This window comes from Vulpes vulpes, chromosome 8 (assembly GCF_048418805.1).
Source record: "Vulpes vulpes isolate BD-2025 chromosome 8, VulVul3, whole genome shotgun sequence".
Lineage (NCBI taxonomy): Eukaryota > Metazoa > Chordata > Mammalia > Carnivora > Canidae > Vulpes > Vulpes vulpes.
The window spans coordinates 60,107,080-60,125,642 of record NC_132787.1 but is presented as its reverse complement, the minus strand read 5'-3'; the positions used below and the strand labels follow the sequence as shown (position 1 = coordinate 60,125,642).

The 18,563-nt window shown below is 44.8% G+C and overlaps 1 protein-coding gene and 1 long non-coding RNA gene across 2 annotated transcripts; both read left to right on the top strand.

Moving 5' to 3' along the window:
- The first annotated feature begins 27 nt into the window (after positions 1-27).
- Positions 28-5,702, top strand: DCLRE1B (DNA cross-link repair 1B). The gene is made up of 4 exons (XM_025994607.2): positions 28-620; positions 1,307-1,472; positions 1,800-1,982; positions 4,205-5,702. The coding sequence occupies exons 1-4, from the start codon at positions 432-434 to the stop codon at positions 5,257-5,259; spliced, it is 1,593 nt and encodes a 530-aa protein (XP_025850392.1). The 5' UTR covers positions 28-431; the 3' UTR covers positions 5,260-5,702.
- A 561-nt stretch (positions 5,703-6,263) lies between these two features.
- LOC140599980 (uncharacterized) lies at positions 6,264-17,868 on the top strand. The gene is made up of 3 exons (XR_012003077.1): positions 6,264-6,449; positions 15,446-15,730; positions 17,716-17,868. It is a non-coding gene; the product is annotated as an uncharacterized lncRNA (long non-coding RNA).
- The last annotated feature ends 695 nt before the right edge of the window (positions 17,869-18,563 follow it).

Here is an 18,563-nt window from a genome sequence, read left to right as displayed (position 1 = left end):
GGCGCCCAGCCGCGGCCCCCCCCACCCCCCCCGCGGGAGCGCCGAGCGCCGCCCGGACGCCGACCTCCCGGCGCCCCGCCCGCCGCTCCGCGGGGCGCAGCCGCCAGCTCCCTCTGCCGGGGGCGCGGCGACCATCGGAGATCCGCTGCTTCGGCCTGTCTGCGCCCGGCAGCGCGCGCTTTGAGCGCCCGGCCTCAGCCCGGCTCCCGCGCGCGGGGAGGAGTGGCGCTCCGGCGGGCGGTTTCCGCGGTTTGCGCTTCCAGCCGGGCCTCCCGGGAGCGCGGCCGCTTCCTTCGTTCTGCCCCCGCTGGAGGGGCTTCTTCCTCTCCCGGGCTGGCTTCCCGCTGCCCCCAGCGCGACTTTCCTGAGGGCGCGGTCGCGGAGCCCTGAGCCCATGAGGATCCCGCCGGTGACCCCGCGGCCCCGCCACCATGAACGGGGCCCTGATCCCCCACACCCCCATCGCCGTGGACTTTTGGAGCCTGCGCCGGGCTGGCTCCGCACGGCTCTTCTTCCTGTCCCACATGCACTCGGACCACACCGTGGGTTTGTCTAGCACCTGGGCCCGGCCGCTCTACTGCTCCCCCATCACGGCTCACCTCGTGCACCGTCAGCTGCAGGTACCCGGGGGCGGGGGGCGGGGCTGAGTCCTTCGAGAGCCGGGTCGGGAGCCCGGTGGAGATCTGCGATCCGTCGCAGCCTCGGACGTGTAGAGCGGGGACAGGAGGGCAGAGTTTTACAAATGCGGGAGTGGTTTGAATCCAGAAATGCGTCTTTAGCTCAGAATGGGAGTCTGGCTTCCTGACTGGCTGACTTGGGATGTTTCAGCTAGAAGTCGGGGAGATCTTTTAGTCCACCCAAGGAAACTACCTACCTTTTCATGTAAACTAGGCCAGTGCTTCCTTAGTCCCATAAGAATCCACCTAATGTGCTGGGGGACTGCACATGTTCTCCAGCGGCCCCCACCCCACCTCCGCTCTCCCACCCATCCAGTAGATTAGCTGGAGCAGGTCTTGGAAATCTGGTTGGACCAGGTGCTCCCTAGGGATTATGATGATCAGGAATGTTCGAGAATCTCTTGGCTAGACTGGTTTTGGACTCATAATTTAAATTGTACAAAGAGTGGGAGGGGAGAGTAAGAGGAAGAAGGGGGGATTTGAGGGGACTCTCCATACAGCTTCTGCTCCAGGGTGGCTTAGGATGTGGTCTGCTTTCCCTCCTTGCCGTAAAGGGTTGGTTAGTTCCTGATCCAGGGCAGTATCAAGGAGATTCTGTGTTCACTAGAAGGACCAACTTTTTTCCTCAGGTATCTAAGAAGTGGATCCGGGCCTTGGAGGTTGGTGAGAGCCATGTCCTGCCTCTAGATGAAATTGGGCGCGAGACCATGACTGTAACCCTCATGGATGCCAATCACTGCCCTGGCTCTGTCATGTTTCTCTTTGAAGGATACTTTGGAACCATCCTCTACACAGGTGGGCCTCCCTCCTACCTTCCCAGCCTAGATACCACTTTTCTTCAGTAGCCTTAACTCAGAAGTCTGGAGGCCTCTTAGCTTCAACCCATATAAACAAAGTGACCCTTTCTCAACTGATTTCCCACTCTTTAAAGTTTCAAACCTTATAAAGAATAATAAAAACAGAAGCAAAATGGAAACGGAAGCTATACTGTGTTAATGCCTGACTTCCTGTTAGTTTTTCCACAGGCCAGTAATCAAGTGTCTATCAGCTGTTGGAAGCAGGGAAAGGCTTGTGTTTTATACTTTTGTCTCTGACTCTGCTCCCTGTATGTTCTTTGTCTAGGTGACTTTCGGTATACACCATCCATGTTAAAGGAGCCAGCCCTGAAACTGGGGAAACAGATCCATACCTTATACCTAGACAACACCAACTGCAATCCAGCCCGGGTTCTTCCTTCCCGACAAGAAGCTGCCCGCCAGATTGTTGAGCTCATTCGAAAGCACCCACAACATAACATAAAGATTGGTGAGTGGTTTCCTTTCCTTTTTCTTTCACCCATAGCTAATGAATCTTGGGGTTTTTTTTGAGGGTTTCTCATATCCTTCAGGTCTTTGTAGACCCCCCCCCTACTTCTCCATGAAATCTACCCTGACCCCCTTATCTAAAATTGCAATCTTCCTGGGGTGCCTGGATGGCATAGTCAGTTAGCTTCCAACTCTTGGTTTCAGCTCAGGATCGTGAGATCAAGCCCTGCCTAGGGCTCCACACCTAGCGCCCAGTCTGCTTAAAATTCTCCCAGCTGTCCAACACCAACATCCTGCCCCCACCCACCCCGCCCTGCTGTGCACAGTGTCTCTCTCTCTCTAAATAAATAAATCTTAAAAAGAAATTACAATCTTCCCACCATCTCTATTCCCACATTCCCACTTCCTGATCCCTTATACCATCTCAGCTCTTTCATAACGCTCATCATCTTCCAGTATACTCTATCCATGTTTCAATATGCTATTGCTTATTTGTCTATTCTCCACTTCTGCTATATATACACACGCACACACACCCCAACTCCTTGAAAGCATGGATAGAGGTAGGAAGGAGTCTTATTTGTGGAACAGAGAAGCAGCAGCCAGAGTCACAGGCACACAGTGGGTGAGGAGGCTGTCAAGGTAAGAGGGACTGAAGTGCTTGCTTATAAGCTTGAACTTGATCCTAAATATAATCCTTAAGTGTAACGTGATCCAAATGGTTACATTTGGATAAAAAGCTGTGGAAGGTTTTCAAATAGGAGAGAGCCAATATTGGATGATCACCTCATAACATATTCCACAATTTACATTCATTGTATTTAGTTATTACCTGTTTACCCCTACTAGAATATAAATTCCACAATGGTGGGGCTCTTTGTTTTATTTGTGGATATATCTCAAATGCTTAGATTAATGCCTAAGGAGGTACTCAATAAATATTTGTTACCTGAGTGAACAAAATTTATCAGAATGTAGATATTCAAGTGAAGTGCTTAAAACCAGACACAGCCAGAAACCAACTATATGGTTGGGTCTAGCGATTCCACAATTGTATATAAAACATTTTGGGGCCTTTTTTTTTTTTTTTAATTTTTATTTATTGAGAGCACGAGCACACACGAGTAGGGGGAGGGGCAGAGGAAGAGACTCTCAAGCGGACTCCACGGAAAGAATGGAGCCCATTATGGGGCTTGATCTCAAGAGTCGGAGATCATGACCTGGGCCAATCAAGAGTCAGATGTTTAACCAACTGAGCCACCCAGGTGCCCTCATTTTGGGGCTCTCTAACTGGTACTTCTGCTTTCAGCATCTTCTCACCCTGGTGACCCAATAATACTGCTACTACTTTTTTTTTTCCCCCTAAAGCCCTCCTCTGATCATTTTATTCCTGTGATTAAAATTAGCCATTTTCCGAGACATCTGGGTGGCTCAGTGGTTGAGCATCTGCCTTCAGCTCAGGGTGTGATCCTGGAGACCCGGGATCAAGTCCCACATCAGGCTCCCTGCATGGAGCCTGCTTCTCTCTATGCCTACGTCTCTGCCTCTCTCTCTCTGTGTCTCTCATGAATAAATAAATAAAATCTTAAAAAAAAAATTAGCCATTTTCCTGCTGCACATTCTTTAATGGCTCCCCTTTGCCTACAGAATTAAGTTCAAACTCCTTAGCAGTGTATACAGGCCCTTTATTATGCAACCCTTACCAGTTGTTCTCTCCTGTGTCATTTCTTACCAATTCCTTCTTTGCACTTTAGTAACACTGATTCATCATCCCCTTCCCTTGCCAGGTAGACTCAGACCCATCCTTTATGACCACTCAGTTGCCACTTTCAGGAAAGTTTCCCTAATTGTCAACCAGTAGATACTTTTCTTTACTCTCATAATACTGTGTGCATGTCTCTAACATTGCCCGTAACCACATTACTTCTGGGTCCTTGTGGAGGTTACACTCCTTGAGGACTGAGGCTTATGCTTATTTTCACAGAGCCTAGCACCTGGTAGATGCTTTCCTTTGTTGAACTGAACCAGTGGGTAGATTCTGTTTAAGCCTTCCCCCATCTTCTGTGTATCTCAGCTCATATGCCACCTCCTCCCCGATGTACTCCCGATTGCTCCATCAATTTTGTGTATTTTTGTTAAACATTTGGTTGATTTCTTAGGATTCCCCAGTATCTTCTTTCTCTTTCATCTCTTGCTTTTCCCATTTCCTTTAACATTAACCAGGACTCTATAGCCTGGGAAAGGAGTCACTGCTGGAGCAGCTGGCCCTGGAGTTTCGGACCTGGGTGGTACTAAGCCCTCAGCGCCTGGAGTTGGTGCAGCTGCTGGGCCTGGCAAATGTGTTCACCGTGGAGGAGAAGGCCGGCCGCATCCATGCCGTGGACCACATGGAGATCTGCCGCGCTGCCGTGCTGCACTGGAACCAGACCCATCCTACCATTGCTATCCTTCCCACGAGCCGGAAAATCCACCGCTCCCACCCTGACATCCACATCATCCCTTACTCTGACCATTCTTCCTTCTCGGAGCTTCAGACCTTTGTTGCAGCACTGAAGCCTTGCCAGGTGGTGCCCATTGTCAGTCAGCAGCCCTGTAGGGACTACTTTCAGGACAGCCTGAGCCCTGGGCTCTCTATACCCCTGATCCCAAACTCTGTGCAGCAATATATGAATTCCTCTTCAAGAAAACCAAGCTTTCTCTGGCTGTTGTTAGAAAGGAGGCTAAAGAGGCCGAGAACTCAGGGTGTTGTGTTTGACTCCTTTCAGGAGTCTGCTGATCAGTCGCAAGCTGACAGGGACTCACAGAAGGCCAGGAACGAGAACCTTTCTGGGGAGCTTGAGAAGCAGAAACCATCATTCCTGGACCTCAGCAGCAAAGAATGGGTTGGGGCAGTCCCAATCTCTGAGTCCCAGAAGATGGTGACTGTACTGACTGCCCCTTTGAGTTTTTCAATGCACTTACAGTCTACAGATGAGGAATTTCTCTCTCTAGAAACTGGGGAGGATATGGGTATAGGGCCCCACTTGGTACCCAAGGGAGACCATGCTGGCTCAGCAGCCTCGGGGAACCAGAGTACCTGGGTGGGCCAGGATTCTCCGCTGTCCCATAGCAGCAAGGCTGCTCCTCTGCTGGCTCCTAAGTTCAGGGGCCTGGCACTAAAATACCTTCTGACTCCAGTGAACTTTTTCCAGGCACAGTTCTCTTGTAGGGGCTTTGACCAACAAGTGGAAAGATACCATAAATCCCTACTGAAATACAGAGAACTGAATGCAGAATGATCCCTTTAGCTGACCCAACACTACAGTTTTAAAGATAGTGACTGATAGCTGGTGAGGAGGTGTGTGGTGGGCCTTGCTTTTCAACTTTCATGGGATCCCTGTGGGCTCACCCTGGAGCATTACCTCTCCAAGTGTGTCCCTTGGAATCCCAGTGCCTACAGACTTATTAGTTTTATGGTTGACTGTTTAAGAAACACTTTTCATTATGCCCCCTGCCCGTTATACCTGAGCACATCAAAGTCTCGTAATTTAATCTGCTTAACCTTAACTTGGTATTTCTCCTTTTTGGAACATATGAACATGCAGTCCTCTGATGTGGGTGCAGAAAGAGGTGCAGTCTCAATCAGAAAGGACCAGGTTATTCCCATTGTTATTTCGTGTGCCATATGCCATTCCCAATGTCCCCTTCCCCCTCTTCCCAAATAAACGTCCTCAGGCAGTTATGTGTTGTTGTGAGGTTTTTGTTTGTTTAAGTTAGGAACTGGGTTGCTGGAGGATAATGTGGTGATCCAGGCAGCGTGTTCCAATCCTGAATGTCACTGACTTGCCATGACCCCATCAAAGGGACTTCCTCTCTTTGCCTCTGGGAGGGAACAGGAAGCAATGAAGAACCCTGGAATGGTGCAGAGAAACTCCCCCTTGCATCCATGAGAGTTTGCAATTAGTGTCACTGGAGACTTCTCTGGAATAGCCAGCTAGGGGATTGGGCATGCCCTGCCAAGGCCATATCTGGAACCCAGCTGACATTAGACTTAGGGGTACAGCAGCCTCCCAGCTGCCTGGAGGCCCTGACTATTAGGCTGAAATAAAGTTATAAAAGGTCAAATGTATGCCAGATATTCCTGATTGTTCACATAGCTGGGATATTTGCTGCTCTCCCAACCCCCCACCCACTTGGGTTGAGTAGGGAGGGAGCCAGAGCACACAGCCTGTTTGTTTTAGTATCCAGGGCAGAGACCAAGGAGCCAGCTGGTGGAAGGGGTGGGGGTGTGCAGCTCTGCCCTGTCCTTCTGCTTGCAGCCTGACAACATGCCAAACCAACAAGCGGGACAGCAGATACCATAGGCTCTGAGAGGGCACAGGAGCTGGGCACATGGATAAAAACTTCCTCCGAATGGAGCCTTACAATAGAGAAGGTGGTTTCTTACCCAGGAAAAAGTTTATTACTCTCAGAAGATGTGATGAATTTAGTAAGTAAAATAAGGCTTTGCCCTTGGGCAAGCTGTACACAGCTCTGTTCTGTCAGTGATCTTCACTGTAAGCCTCCCATGGGCTCACTAGGAGCCACAGCAGGTGAGGCATGTGGGGCAGCAGGAAACATGGGTTTGTCCTGGGCTCAAATCCAGGGCACCTTGGGCAAGGAGGTACCACACCTAGATAGTGGAGCCTCTGTTCCTCATCTGTAAAATGAGGACCGGGGTTCCTGGGGGAGAGTGGCTCAGTTGGTTAAGCATCTGCCTCCAGCTCAGGTTATGATCCCAGGGTCCTGGGATCAAGCCCCCTGTCAGACTCCCTGCTCAGCAGAGGGCCTGCTTCCCCCTCTCTCTCTGCCTACCCTCTCTGACAAAATCTTTAAAAAATAAAAAATAGAACGAGGGCTGAGAGACCTACCTCTCCTGGTTGCTCTGGAGGTTAGATAATTGGTAAAATTCTGAGCTCAATGTCTATCCCATATTGGCATTTCTAATACTGGTTCTCTTAGCTTCTGGTTCTCTAAGGAGATTATTCTATATATGAAATAACTAAATTTTGGAAGTCCTATAAAAAAGATAAAGAAAAAGCCAACTGTAATTCCCCCATGAACATCAATTGTTTTCTTCTAGTCCTTTTTTGTATTTATAAATGTATTAGATACATGTTTATTTTTTCACAATTGGGGCAATACTGTATATAGTCTCAACCCTGCATTTTACTTTCAGAATATCTTAAACATTTCTTTGTACCATTAAATATTATTTGAAATGTAACTATGGGGATCCCTGGGTGGCGCAGCAGTTTGGCGCCTGCCTTTGGCCCAGGGCGCGATCCTGGAGACCCGGGATCGAATCCCACGTCGAGCTCCCGGTGCATGGAGCCTGCTTCTCCCTCTGCCTGTGTCTCTGCCTCTCTCTCTCTCTCTCTGTGTGACTATCATAAATAGTAAATAAAAATTAAAAAAAAATGAAATGTAACTATGAGTAGTTGTATGATACCTTACATAGGTAATACCATTTCCAAATTCAACATTTTGTGTGCCCTTTTTTCACAACTATACATATACAGTGAACATTTTTAGGCATATCTCATGGCATTTTTGTTTATTTCCTTAAATTATTGAAAGTAGAATTACAGTTGTAAATCTTTTTTGGGTTGGGGAGGGCAGAGGGAGAGAGACTCTTAAGCACACTCTACACCCAGTGCAGAGCCCTGTCTCACAACCCTGAAATCATGACCTGAACTGAAATTGAGTCAGATGCTTAACCAACTGAGCCAAATTGTAGGTGCCCCTACAATTCTAAATTCTTAATGCAAATTGTGCCCAATTGCCCTTCAGAAAGGGCATCCTTTCTGCAGAAGAGGATAGCATTAGAATATCTTGAAGATTTGTTAAGTTCAAATGATGACTTTAGACTGGAATGTGAACATCTGGTGAATCACCTTGTGTGTTAAGTTAATAAATATTTACTAGAGCTGTGTGGGCAAAGGCTTTGCCAGAGTTCCTTTGGGAGCCTCTAGCTGTCTCAGTTCTCTGCTACTCAAAGGTGGCTGGGAGAGATAAGGTAGTCTTCATACAAGGGCCCCCAGATTGGCGTTATCTTCTAGCAACAAGGGAACCTGTCTACTTTTGGCATGTGCTGTGTCACATGCATTCCTTGAAATGGGATCTATGTGAATTCAGATGGGGGAGTAGAAGCAAATGGCTTTGAGGAACTTAATTGTTGACGGCATGTTTGTGTTTTAATAATGAGAAAGTTTTCTAAAGTAAATTTGTCTGGCTTATAATAGAGATTGGCTGTTGCCAATAGTCTCATTTGAAAGTGCTGCATTTCATATATCCATAAGTAGCCAGTTTATTTATTTTTAAGGTTTTATTTATTTACTTACTTGTGTGAGAGAGTGTGTGTGTGAAGGAAGAGACCAAGGGGGAGGGAGAGAGAATCCCAAGCAGACTCCCCACCGAGTATGGAGGATGACACGGGGGTTCGATCCCATGATCCCATGATCCTGAGATCATGTCCTGAGTCCAAGCCAAGAGTCAGACCCTTAACCAACTGAGCCACCCAGGCACCCCTTAATGTATTTTTAGAATCTCTGAATGATCGGATAGATCTAAGGAGATCTTATCATTAGGCTTGAAGATACAGGGAGAAAGGAAGTTTCCTAGGGATCAATTAGTTGTTTCATGATCTGTGGGAAAATGTGTACTATTCCACAAGAAGACTGACAGTGGCTTAAGTCCCTTTAGAGAAAAAAATCTGCCTGGCTGGCTTTGAGGTGCCATCTCTCACTCCTGACCCATACTGCCCTTTATAGTAGGAAATAGGAGATAAGCAAGAATGCTTATTCAAGAAAAGCAATTGGATTTGTGATCTCCACTTCAAGTCCACTCCTAGGGAGATCATTCTTTCTATATTCTTGGAGTGGTTCCGAAGCAGGAGAAATCCCACCTGGGGGTCCATATGCACGTATTGCTGGTGCTACCACTACTGAATAGCTGTCAGTTTGTTACCTGGTTCCACCCCTCACCCTCCCTAATCACTACCACAACAAGCTATTATGTCTTGGGTTCACAGTGCTTTCCACTTCCTCCTCCATGGAACACCCCACCACATCAATACAGAATAATTCTGCTGGCCGTCATAATCTTCTACATCTATAATTCCTGTGGAGATTCTCAGAATGTTCAGGCTTGTCTTTATTTTTACCACAGTGCTTTAATTTAGCTATACTTTTCCACCTTGACTACTTGTTCCTAGATAACTTCCTCTTCTTTGAATGCATCCTTAACCTACCCGATCACAGAACGCTCCCAGAATCTTAGGCTTGGTTCCTTTCCTGGACAGATGGCTCATTGAATCATTTTGCAATCACACAAAACTTCAGACTAGCCTTGGGTTAGACTTTCCCTTATAGTATTCACATATTAAAAAACACAATTAGGGACATCTGGGTGGCTCAGTGGTTGAGTGTCTGCCTTCGGCCCAGGGCATGATCCTGGGGTTCAGGGATTGAGGCCCACATCAGGCTTCCTGCATGGAGCCTGCTTCTCCCTCTGCCTGTGTCTCTGCCTCTCTCTCTCTGTGTCTCTCATGAATAAAGAAATAAAATCTTTAATAAAAATAAAAATTAAAAACAATTATATTGGCTATTTTACCAATCCTGAGTCCTCTCATCAGTTTTCAAGAATTTGGGGGAGTAGAAGATGAAAAGGCTGTCCTAGGTGCTATAATCCCATTCTTAATGTGTTCACTGTAAAGTGTGCTTTTGTGGAACCAAGAACATTGTGTCCAGCTCACTCACCCTACTAACCAAGCTCCACAGAAACAAAGCATCAGGGTGGCACTAGACTCCTTTACAGAGGGAGTCAGGGATATAATGTTTGGAGAAAACCTGCTAAAAGGTTCTGAGCACCCAATTCCTACACTGGGGAGGGCAAGTGGAGAGTTCCCCACCAACCAACAATTCTCCGATGCCAGTTGGGTATCCTATAATTCAACTCAATTCTGACACTCTCTACCTGGAGATAGCCTCCAGTCTCTCAAAGGGCTCAATCCTATAAGACTGCTCTCTTTCTCCTCAGACACCAGTTGCAAGTCCAGTTTGTCACCTGTGCTTCTGACCACTGGCTATTGACTGGAGGTTCCAACAACTCCTCTTTGGGTTTAATTTGCTAGAGCAGCCCACAGAACTCAGAAGGACATTTTACTCACTAGATCACTGGTTTGTTGTAAAAGGATATAACTCAGATGGAAGAGATGCTTAGGGCGGGGTCTGGAAGAGGGTGAGGAGCTTCTATGCTCTCTGAGCATACTGCTCTCCCCAAAATTCCATGTGTTCACTCCTTCAGAATTCTGTCTTCATTCTGGATGATTTCAATGTTCCAGCCTTTCAGCTTCTTTGACCTCCGAAGACCTTATTTACGTCTTCCTCACCACGTCTGTAGTTACCAGAAATTGCACTGCATCTGAAATCTCAATTTAAACCTTTTCTCCCAGCTTATTTGCTCACATCCCTCCATTGCTAGTGTAAGCCCCCTCTGAACTTCCACTTCCCACCTTGACCTGACTGCCTCCCATGATCCTTTGATATAATACAATTCCCTTGCTCTCTTACTCAGACACCCTTGCCTTGAAAAACTCCAATTCTGAAGAAATTATACCATCTATTTGCCCATTGCCTATACTGGAGCAGCTAATGCTGTTGGAGAAACCCCTCAACCAGGCTGACTGGTTTCATTTTAATTCATGACTTCATACATCAAAATGGCTTTCCATTCTGCTAAGCAATCCTATTCTGTTTATTTAGAGGGCTTGGTTTCCAGTTTTCCTTCTCTCTTTGCTTTCCCTCCTCCCACCTGCTCTACCATCTGTCAGTAAATCCTATTGACTCTACCTTGAAATATATCACAAATCTTATTTCCTTTCCCCGTCTTCACCCAGATCTGCCACCTTTGCCCTACCGAACAGCCTTTGTCTCATGTGTGAATTATCGCTCTAGCCTCTTAAATGTTCTCCCTGCTTCCAACATTGTCCCCTCCCCTGCAGACACATAGTCTAGTACCCACAGCAGGCCTGACATAAATCATACGGTGCTGCTTCTCTGTTCAAATCCTGCAAGGCCTTTCCAGCTCACCCAGAATAAAAACTAAAGTTCTTAGAGTGGTCTTCCTGGCCCACGTGGTCTACCAGGTACTCTCCTATTACTCCCCTACCCTTCACTCACACTTTCCAAGCATGCTAGCTTCACTGCAGTTACTCCAGTGTGCAAGGCAAGCACTTACCTCACTTTGTTCCCTCTCCTTACAATGTCTTCCATTTGGATAGCCACATGGTTTCCTGACCTCCTTCAAGGTTTTGCTCAGCAAGACTTTGTCATCTTATTTAGCATTGCAACCGCCTGGCCAGTTACCCGCTCTCTCCCTTCCTTCCTTTTTCTCCATTGAGCCCTTACTACTTTTCTAACACACTCTAACATTTACTTATTGAGGTTGGTGTGTACCTTACTGTACTAGAATGCAAACTCCAGGACTTTGTTTCTTTTGTTCACTGTTGCATCCATAATGTCTAGAACACATAGCAGGTTCTTAATAACAAGCCTTGGTAGGATGAATAAATGAATGAATCTAGAGAAATGGATGGATTGTTCATCCTTTAGGCAATCCTCTCTTAGTAAATACTGTTTCTCTCAAATAGGTAATAAGGCAAGTTCTTAGCCCTCAAGGAGCTAGCAAAGCTTACCTTGGCAGACACTTTTTATATGTTACTTCGAAAACCTGTGTCCACAAATCACTCATTCATTTGCTCAGCCAACAAAATTTACTGAATGCCTTTTATGGGCCAGGCATGTGTTCTAGACATTGGAGATACAAAATAGGGAAGCGAAAATGTCCTGCCCATGTGGCATTTGCATTCTAAAGAAGTGAGTGAGACAGGCAATATACATAAGTATCAGATGGTGATAAATGCAAAGAAGAGAATGAAACTGGCTAATGGGTGTGGGGAGCAGTTCAGAAACAGGTCAAGGAAGGTATGTCGGGGGATGGACACTTCAGATGAGACTTGAGTGATGAAAATGAGCTAGTGAAGTGAAGACTTGTTAGCATCAGGGCAAGGACCATGTGGTAGGAATGAGGTTTGTATCCTAGGAACATTAGGAAGAGCATGTGTCAGAGAGGGAGAAGATAAACTCAGAGAGGGAGGCTGAAGTGGGGTCAGAAGGGTCTTGGGGAGAAGGGCACCTGGATGGCTCAGTGGTTGAGCATCTTCCTTTGGCTCAGGTAGCTCCCAGGGTCCTGGGATTGAGTCTTGCATCAGGCTCCCCAAAGGGAGCCTGCTTCTCCCTCTGCCTGTGTCTCTGCCTTTCTCTGTATCTCTTGTGAATAAATAAATAACATCTTAAAAAAAAAAAAGAAAGAAAGAAAGACCTAGGGAGGGGGCGGTGCCTGGGCAGCTTAGTCAGTTAAGCCTCTACCTTAGGCTCAGGTCATGACCTCACAGTCTTGAGATCAAGCCCCTGTGGGGCTCTGCAGTCAGTGGGGAGTCTGCTTCTCCCTCCTCCTCTGGCTGCCCCTCACCCTGCTTGTGTGTGCTCTCTGTCAAATAAATAAATAAAATCTTAAAAAAAAAAAAGTGTCTTGGGGTTAAAGTAAGTTTGGGCTTTAGTCTAAGTGTAATGGGAAGCTACTGGAGTGCCTTAAAGTGTGTGTGGGGGCATGATATGATTTTATATATATATTGAAAGCAACAGATGGAGAATGGGGCAGGCACAAAAGCAGACAAACCAGTTAGGAAGGTCTTGCGACCATGAAAGATACTGGTGAGCTGAACTGGGGTTTCTGGAAGAAAGGGGACTTGTGTCTGGATGTAAATCTATTAGAGAAACTTCTTTAGCACAAGCAGTTACAGAAATAAAAGACATGCCTTTTCTTCCCCCAAAGCTTTCACGAAGGAGAAATGTACACAACTGTAAAACTATGCCCGTGAATATCTACATACTGATATTTGAGGGGAATAAAGAAAGAGAGAAGAAGAAAATAATGAATTTTACAAGTAACTGGTATATTTTATGAATTAACACTATTTCCTATAATGGCATGTTTTATAACTATGTGCTTAAGAGAAAGTTACTGTTTTATTTGCTTTGGAGTTAACACAAACCTTAGGGTTAAAGGTTATATTTTCTGAGAGACTAGGGCTCCTCAGAAAATAACATATATATTTATCAGAGAAAACTTGATTTTTAAATTATGTAAATTATTATAAAGTTTCATCCATAACATTTTATTGGGAATAACATTAGTCCTGATTTCTGAATATCTGCATCTATGAGGAAAGATCAAAGATGTCGTAGAAATCAGAGTATAGTCAAATTTAGTCGGAGTTGAACCTTTTTATTTAATTCACCAACTTGTAATATTCTACATCCTTACAGAGGAGCACCATAATGAACAGGTAATTTTTTGTTCATGACAGCGCATCCTCTGTAAGGCTCCTAGTCAATATATACATAACTAAAACATGCACTCCCTTTAATCAAGATAGGACTGAAAAATGCATATTTATTATTAGTCTATATCTCACTTCTTAATGTCTGTGAAATCAGAAAGTCTGTATCAGTGGAGATAAATAGTGGATTCAGGATATTTTTGGAAGTAACACTGAAGACTTTTTCTGATGGTTGGGATGAAGGAGGTAAGGAGAAGGTCTTATCATTCTCATTTTAAGAATGAGGGAGGTGGGGCATCTGGGTGGCTCAGTTGATTGGGTGTCTGCCTTCAGCTCAGGTCATGATCTCAGGGTCCTAGGATGGAGTCCTGTGACAGGCTTCCTGCTCAGTGGGGAGTCTGCTTCTCCCTCTCCCTCTCCCCCGCTCACGCTCTCTCTCTCTCTCTCAAATAAATAAATAAAAATCTTTAAAAAATATAAGAATGTGGAAGATGTGGGGTGCCTGGAGGGCACAATTAAGACACAATTAAATGTCTGACTTTTGGTTTCCACTCAGGTCATGATTTCAGAGTCTTGAGATCAAGCCCCTGTGGGTATCTGTGCTCAGCAGGGAGTCTGCTTGTCCCTCTCCCTCTGCCCCTCTGTTACTTCCCTATCAGCAAATAAAATTTTTAAAAAATCTTAAAAAAATAAAAAGAATGAGAAAGGTGAAGTTCATAAGCATGCCTACTATCACCCTAATTACTAGAAGACTCCGAATTCCTGGTGACCTCAAGACTCCAAAACCCATTGTTTACTTCTGTACTGGATGTTCTAGGGGCACTGAGGTTGGCCAAGCACAATCCTATTTCACATCAGAGAATTTACCCTTTAGGATTTTAATAGGGCCCGTCCTTCTACTTGCCTCCAAAGGAGTGAGCCATTTGTTAACCTCTTGATGAGAGCTTATAGATTTTCTAAAAGTGAGTTTCCAAAAGTAATAGTTTTTAAAAATTAAGTTAAATTCACAGCAAAAGATGAAGATTGTTGAAATTTCCAAAATTCTATTCTATAGTTAACTGAATTCTGATACTTTGAGCACCATGAATAGTCATTTGCTCAGCCAAATAGTTATTGGCACTGACCACATATCAGGCATTATGTTAGGCAAGGGATACTTCATTAGGTCCTTTTATATCTTTTTTTTTTAAGATTTTATTTATTTATTCATGAGAGACACACAGAGAGAGGCAGAGACATAGGCAGAGGGAGAAGCAGGCTCCCTGTTGGGAGTCCAATGCGCGACTGAATCCTGAGATCCCGGGATCATGACCTGAGCCAAAGCAGATACTCAACCACTAAGCCCCCCAGGCGTCCCTGTGTCTTTTTGATTTCTGAGTCTGTAGGAAATGCAAAATGACTTAGCACAAATAATAGTCAATGATTGAATTTCGAGTTCCTGTCCTGATTCATAGCCCTCTCCCTTGTGGATCTCTGTGTCCCTTCCCAGACATTTGTTTTGCCTTTGGCTTTTGCTCAGAATTGAGAATAGGGAAAGAGCGAAGGAAGGCTGGTGCTAAAAGCTTGTGTAACAGTTGGTTGAAGGTGAGAAGCTACAGAATGGTGGAGGCATGATAACAAGAATTTTCCTTGGCCTAGGAAAAGAGAGAGAAAAGCACTATCCCTTGGTTGTGCTGAACAAAGAGTTGGTATATGGAGAAAGTAAGAGAGAGTAAGATGGTCATGTGTAGATAATGGAGGAAACAAACAATTAGGGAGAAGGAGGGTCTTAGGAAGAATAAACACGGTTGTATGAGTATTTAAAGGATTGCTCTTCTCCCAGGAGTCTCTGGATTGACTCTTTTTGAAAGTTACGAAAATTAGGTATCAAGTCTCTTGCCTATTATCTCTAAATCCTGCAAATCTCCCTCTCCTCCCCCCTTTGTTGGAATTGAAATCAGTGGCATTTCATGCATTCACAATGTTGTACAACCACCACTTCTCTCTGGTTTTGTCTTCCTCTTCTTTTAGCTAGTTGTATTTGATTCTTTTTAATCCCACAGCCACGGCCTTCTTCCAAACTCCCTTTCCAACCAAAGCCATCATTTCTGCTGGGACCCAGTCGCCAAAATGTTCCATTTTGATACAAAGAGAAAACAAGACCAGCAAGACTTACATCCGAGAGCGGGGAAGCCAGTTCCTACTTACAATCCCACTATTCAGCCCAGCAACCACTCCAGCTTTAGTGGGAAGATGCTGGGGAAGATGAGAGGTGTGGGAATCATGAGGGTACCAAGGCTTCTTACCATACAGTGGAGGGACTCACTCCCCCGATTATCCTAATACAGGTAGGTGCTTCACTTCGCTCTGTATATCACACTCATCCCTGCCTGGTTTCAGTTTCTAACCCCATGGCTCTCTGGTGGCCTAGTACGGACCAGTCACGCTTTCCCAATGAGTACTTGTCATACTGAAGAGCTCCTGTCTATTGTATATGATAATATAACAGCATATTTATCCTGTTCACATCTTCCATGAAAAAGGTACTTGAAAATAGTTGCTAAAAACAAATATCTCACTGATGGCCTGGCTGAAATAGTGCTGTTGTCCTTAAGTCCCTGTTCAGCCAATAGTGATACTTTAGATGCTTCTGCAGTGATCGTCAGACAATTAACGCTTGTAATGCCACTTTGAGGATCAGTCTTGGACTTGTTATAATTGTTCCTAATTTATATACTTAATTAGATTGTCAGATCCCTGAGGGCACAGAATGTGCTTTACTCATCTTTTTATTCTAACTGAATGTCTGGTACTTATTATACAGTCAATAAATCCTGGAAGAAAATTTTTTAAAAAGGTCCTATTCACTCCCCATCACACATGCTGGATTTGCTCTCCATGAAACCAGTTAAGGGGCCAGAATAATTTTTCTTGGCTTATGCCTGTGGGAAGTGGTAGAGCAGTCAAAGTGATTCAGTTTGTGCATACCCAGTTGTGGGCTGAAGCGGACAGCTGGAAACCAAGCAGCTTCCTTAGATCTTAGGAGCTGAATATGGGAACTGACTAGAGTAGATTCCATCATCTAGTTAGATCCAACCATCTTTCCCGGTTTGTCACTCACCACTTATACGAGGAAAAATCCTGGGCGCCTGGGTGGCTCAGTTGTTGAGCATCTACCTTTGGCTCAGGTCCTGATTCCAGGGTCCTGGGATTGAGTTCCTCATCAGGCTCTCCACAGGGAGCCTGCTTCTCCCTCTGCCTGTGTCTCTGCCTCTCTTTCTGTGTCTCTCATGAATAAATAAATAAAATCCTAAAAAAAAGAATCCTTTGTAGCAATCACTTTGCTTCTGCCCCCACCATGCCACTAAAATTGCTGTTACCAAGGTCAACAGTGACCTAATTGCAAATCCACTGGTTGCTCTTCATCCTTATTCTCTTTTACTTCTCAGAACATTTGGATATCCACCACCAATTAGTTCCTTTTTCTAGAAAATCTCTCCTAATTCTTTCCTGTAGCAACTTAAGACTGATTTTGGCTGCAAAGAACAGAAAACTTGTCTAATAACAGTGTTCTTGAAACATACAAGCATTTATGTAAAAAATCCAAAAGTGGTAGGCAGTCCCAGGTTAATTCAGAAGTTTACCTCTGTCATCAAGGACCCATTCTTTCTGTTTCCTTTGCTGTCCTCAGCATGTTGACTGTTTTCATCTTTGTTTATTGTCACATTATGATCACAAGATGGCTACGGCATTTCCAAGCCTGGTGTCTTCATTCCTTTGTCTCAGCAAAAAGAGAGGCAGGAACAAAAGAATTTCTTCTGCGAAGGTCCTGTCTTTTTTATACAAAAAGAAAAATTTTCCTAGGAGCCTCCATTAGACTTCCTTTCCAATTTCATTGACCAGAACTGAGTCTATACCCATTCTTAGACTAGTCATTGGTGAAGAGAAGTGGAATTACCAGGATTGGTTTGGACCATTGTGATTTACCTCCTGAATTGGTGAGAGGATGTTACCTTCTTTGAAATCAAGGGATCTTCCTTCTCTCTGAATACAACTGGGATTGTATTAATATGGAAGAAGTAACACAAGGAATGGCTTTTGCACAAGCGTGGCACAGACTGGCTTAATTTTCACTAAGTCATGTCTCTTTTCCCTTGGGCACACGGATTGTGTCACCTCCTAATCTCTTTAGCAGTATCCATGTTCCTGAGTGACCACCAATGTGATGTGTGCAGAATAGATCTATGTGTTTGCTACATGCAGGCCTGGTGTATAAAAACTTCCCACACAAATAATCCATATTTTTTTCTTCCCTTTGCTTTTTTCTGGCCAGATACAAAGCACCCAGTGGAGAAATCCAATGCTCCAGGGAATGGTGAACCAGCAAGAGTCAAGATGAGTCAGGGACATCTGACATTCAGACATGCCAAAAAGGACACAGGAACTTGAAAAGGCACCCATATAAATCTGGAGATTTTTAATTTTATTTTTTATGTCATCATTTTAAACTTAAAAAAAAGATTTTATTTATTTATTTGAGAGAAAGCATGAGAGAGAGCCAGTGAGCACTAGTGGCAGGGGTGGGGTAGGGAGGTGGGCAGGGGGAGGGTAGGAGAGGCAGAGCAAGAAAGGCAGACTCCCTTCTGAGCAGGAAGCCCAATGTAGGGCTCAATCCCAGGATTCTGGGGTCATGACTTGAGCCAAAGGCAGATGCCTGACCCACTGCGCCACCCCTAAATCTGGCAAATTCTGACACCCAGATAATTAAGGACTGTAAGGAATTATAAACCATTGAAAAACATAGTAATCCATGAGTCTATATAATTAACAGATAACTAAATTAATAAGAGATGAAGGAGGACTAGTACAAGTTAAGAATCATCAGCGGATGCTAAATCTAAGGAAATATGTTTAATGAGGAGCAGGAGCTTTGCAGGTTCTAAGATGTCTCCTCATAGATTGATTATTACAAGGAAAAAAATAGTAAATATACTGTGGGGAAATAAGACACCTCAACAAAGTGACCAAAATTATTACCCAGTGAGGGCAGAGTCATCATCTGACTTTGGGTTTGATACCCTGAGAAGGACACAATATCACTTATGTAGTATTCTGGCCAGGAATGGATAACAGGGATCTAATAATGAATAAACGTGAGACAAACATCAAGGACAAATTGGA

Coding starts and splice junctions, on each gene's coding strand:
- DCLRE1B (XM_025994607.2), top strand. CDS start 432: ATGAACGGGGCCCTGATCCCCCACACCCCCATCGCCGTGGACTTTTGG. Junction 1,473..1,799: donor TGGAACCATCCTCTACACAG/GTGGGCCTCCCT, acceptor TTCTTTGTCTAG/GTGACTTTCGGTATACACCA. Junction 1,983..4,204: donor ACAACATAACATAAAGATTG/GTGAGTGGTTTC, acceptor AACATTAACCAG/GACTCTATAGCCTGGGAAAG.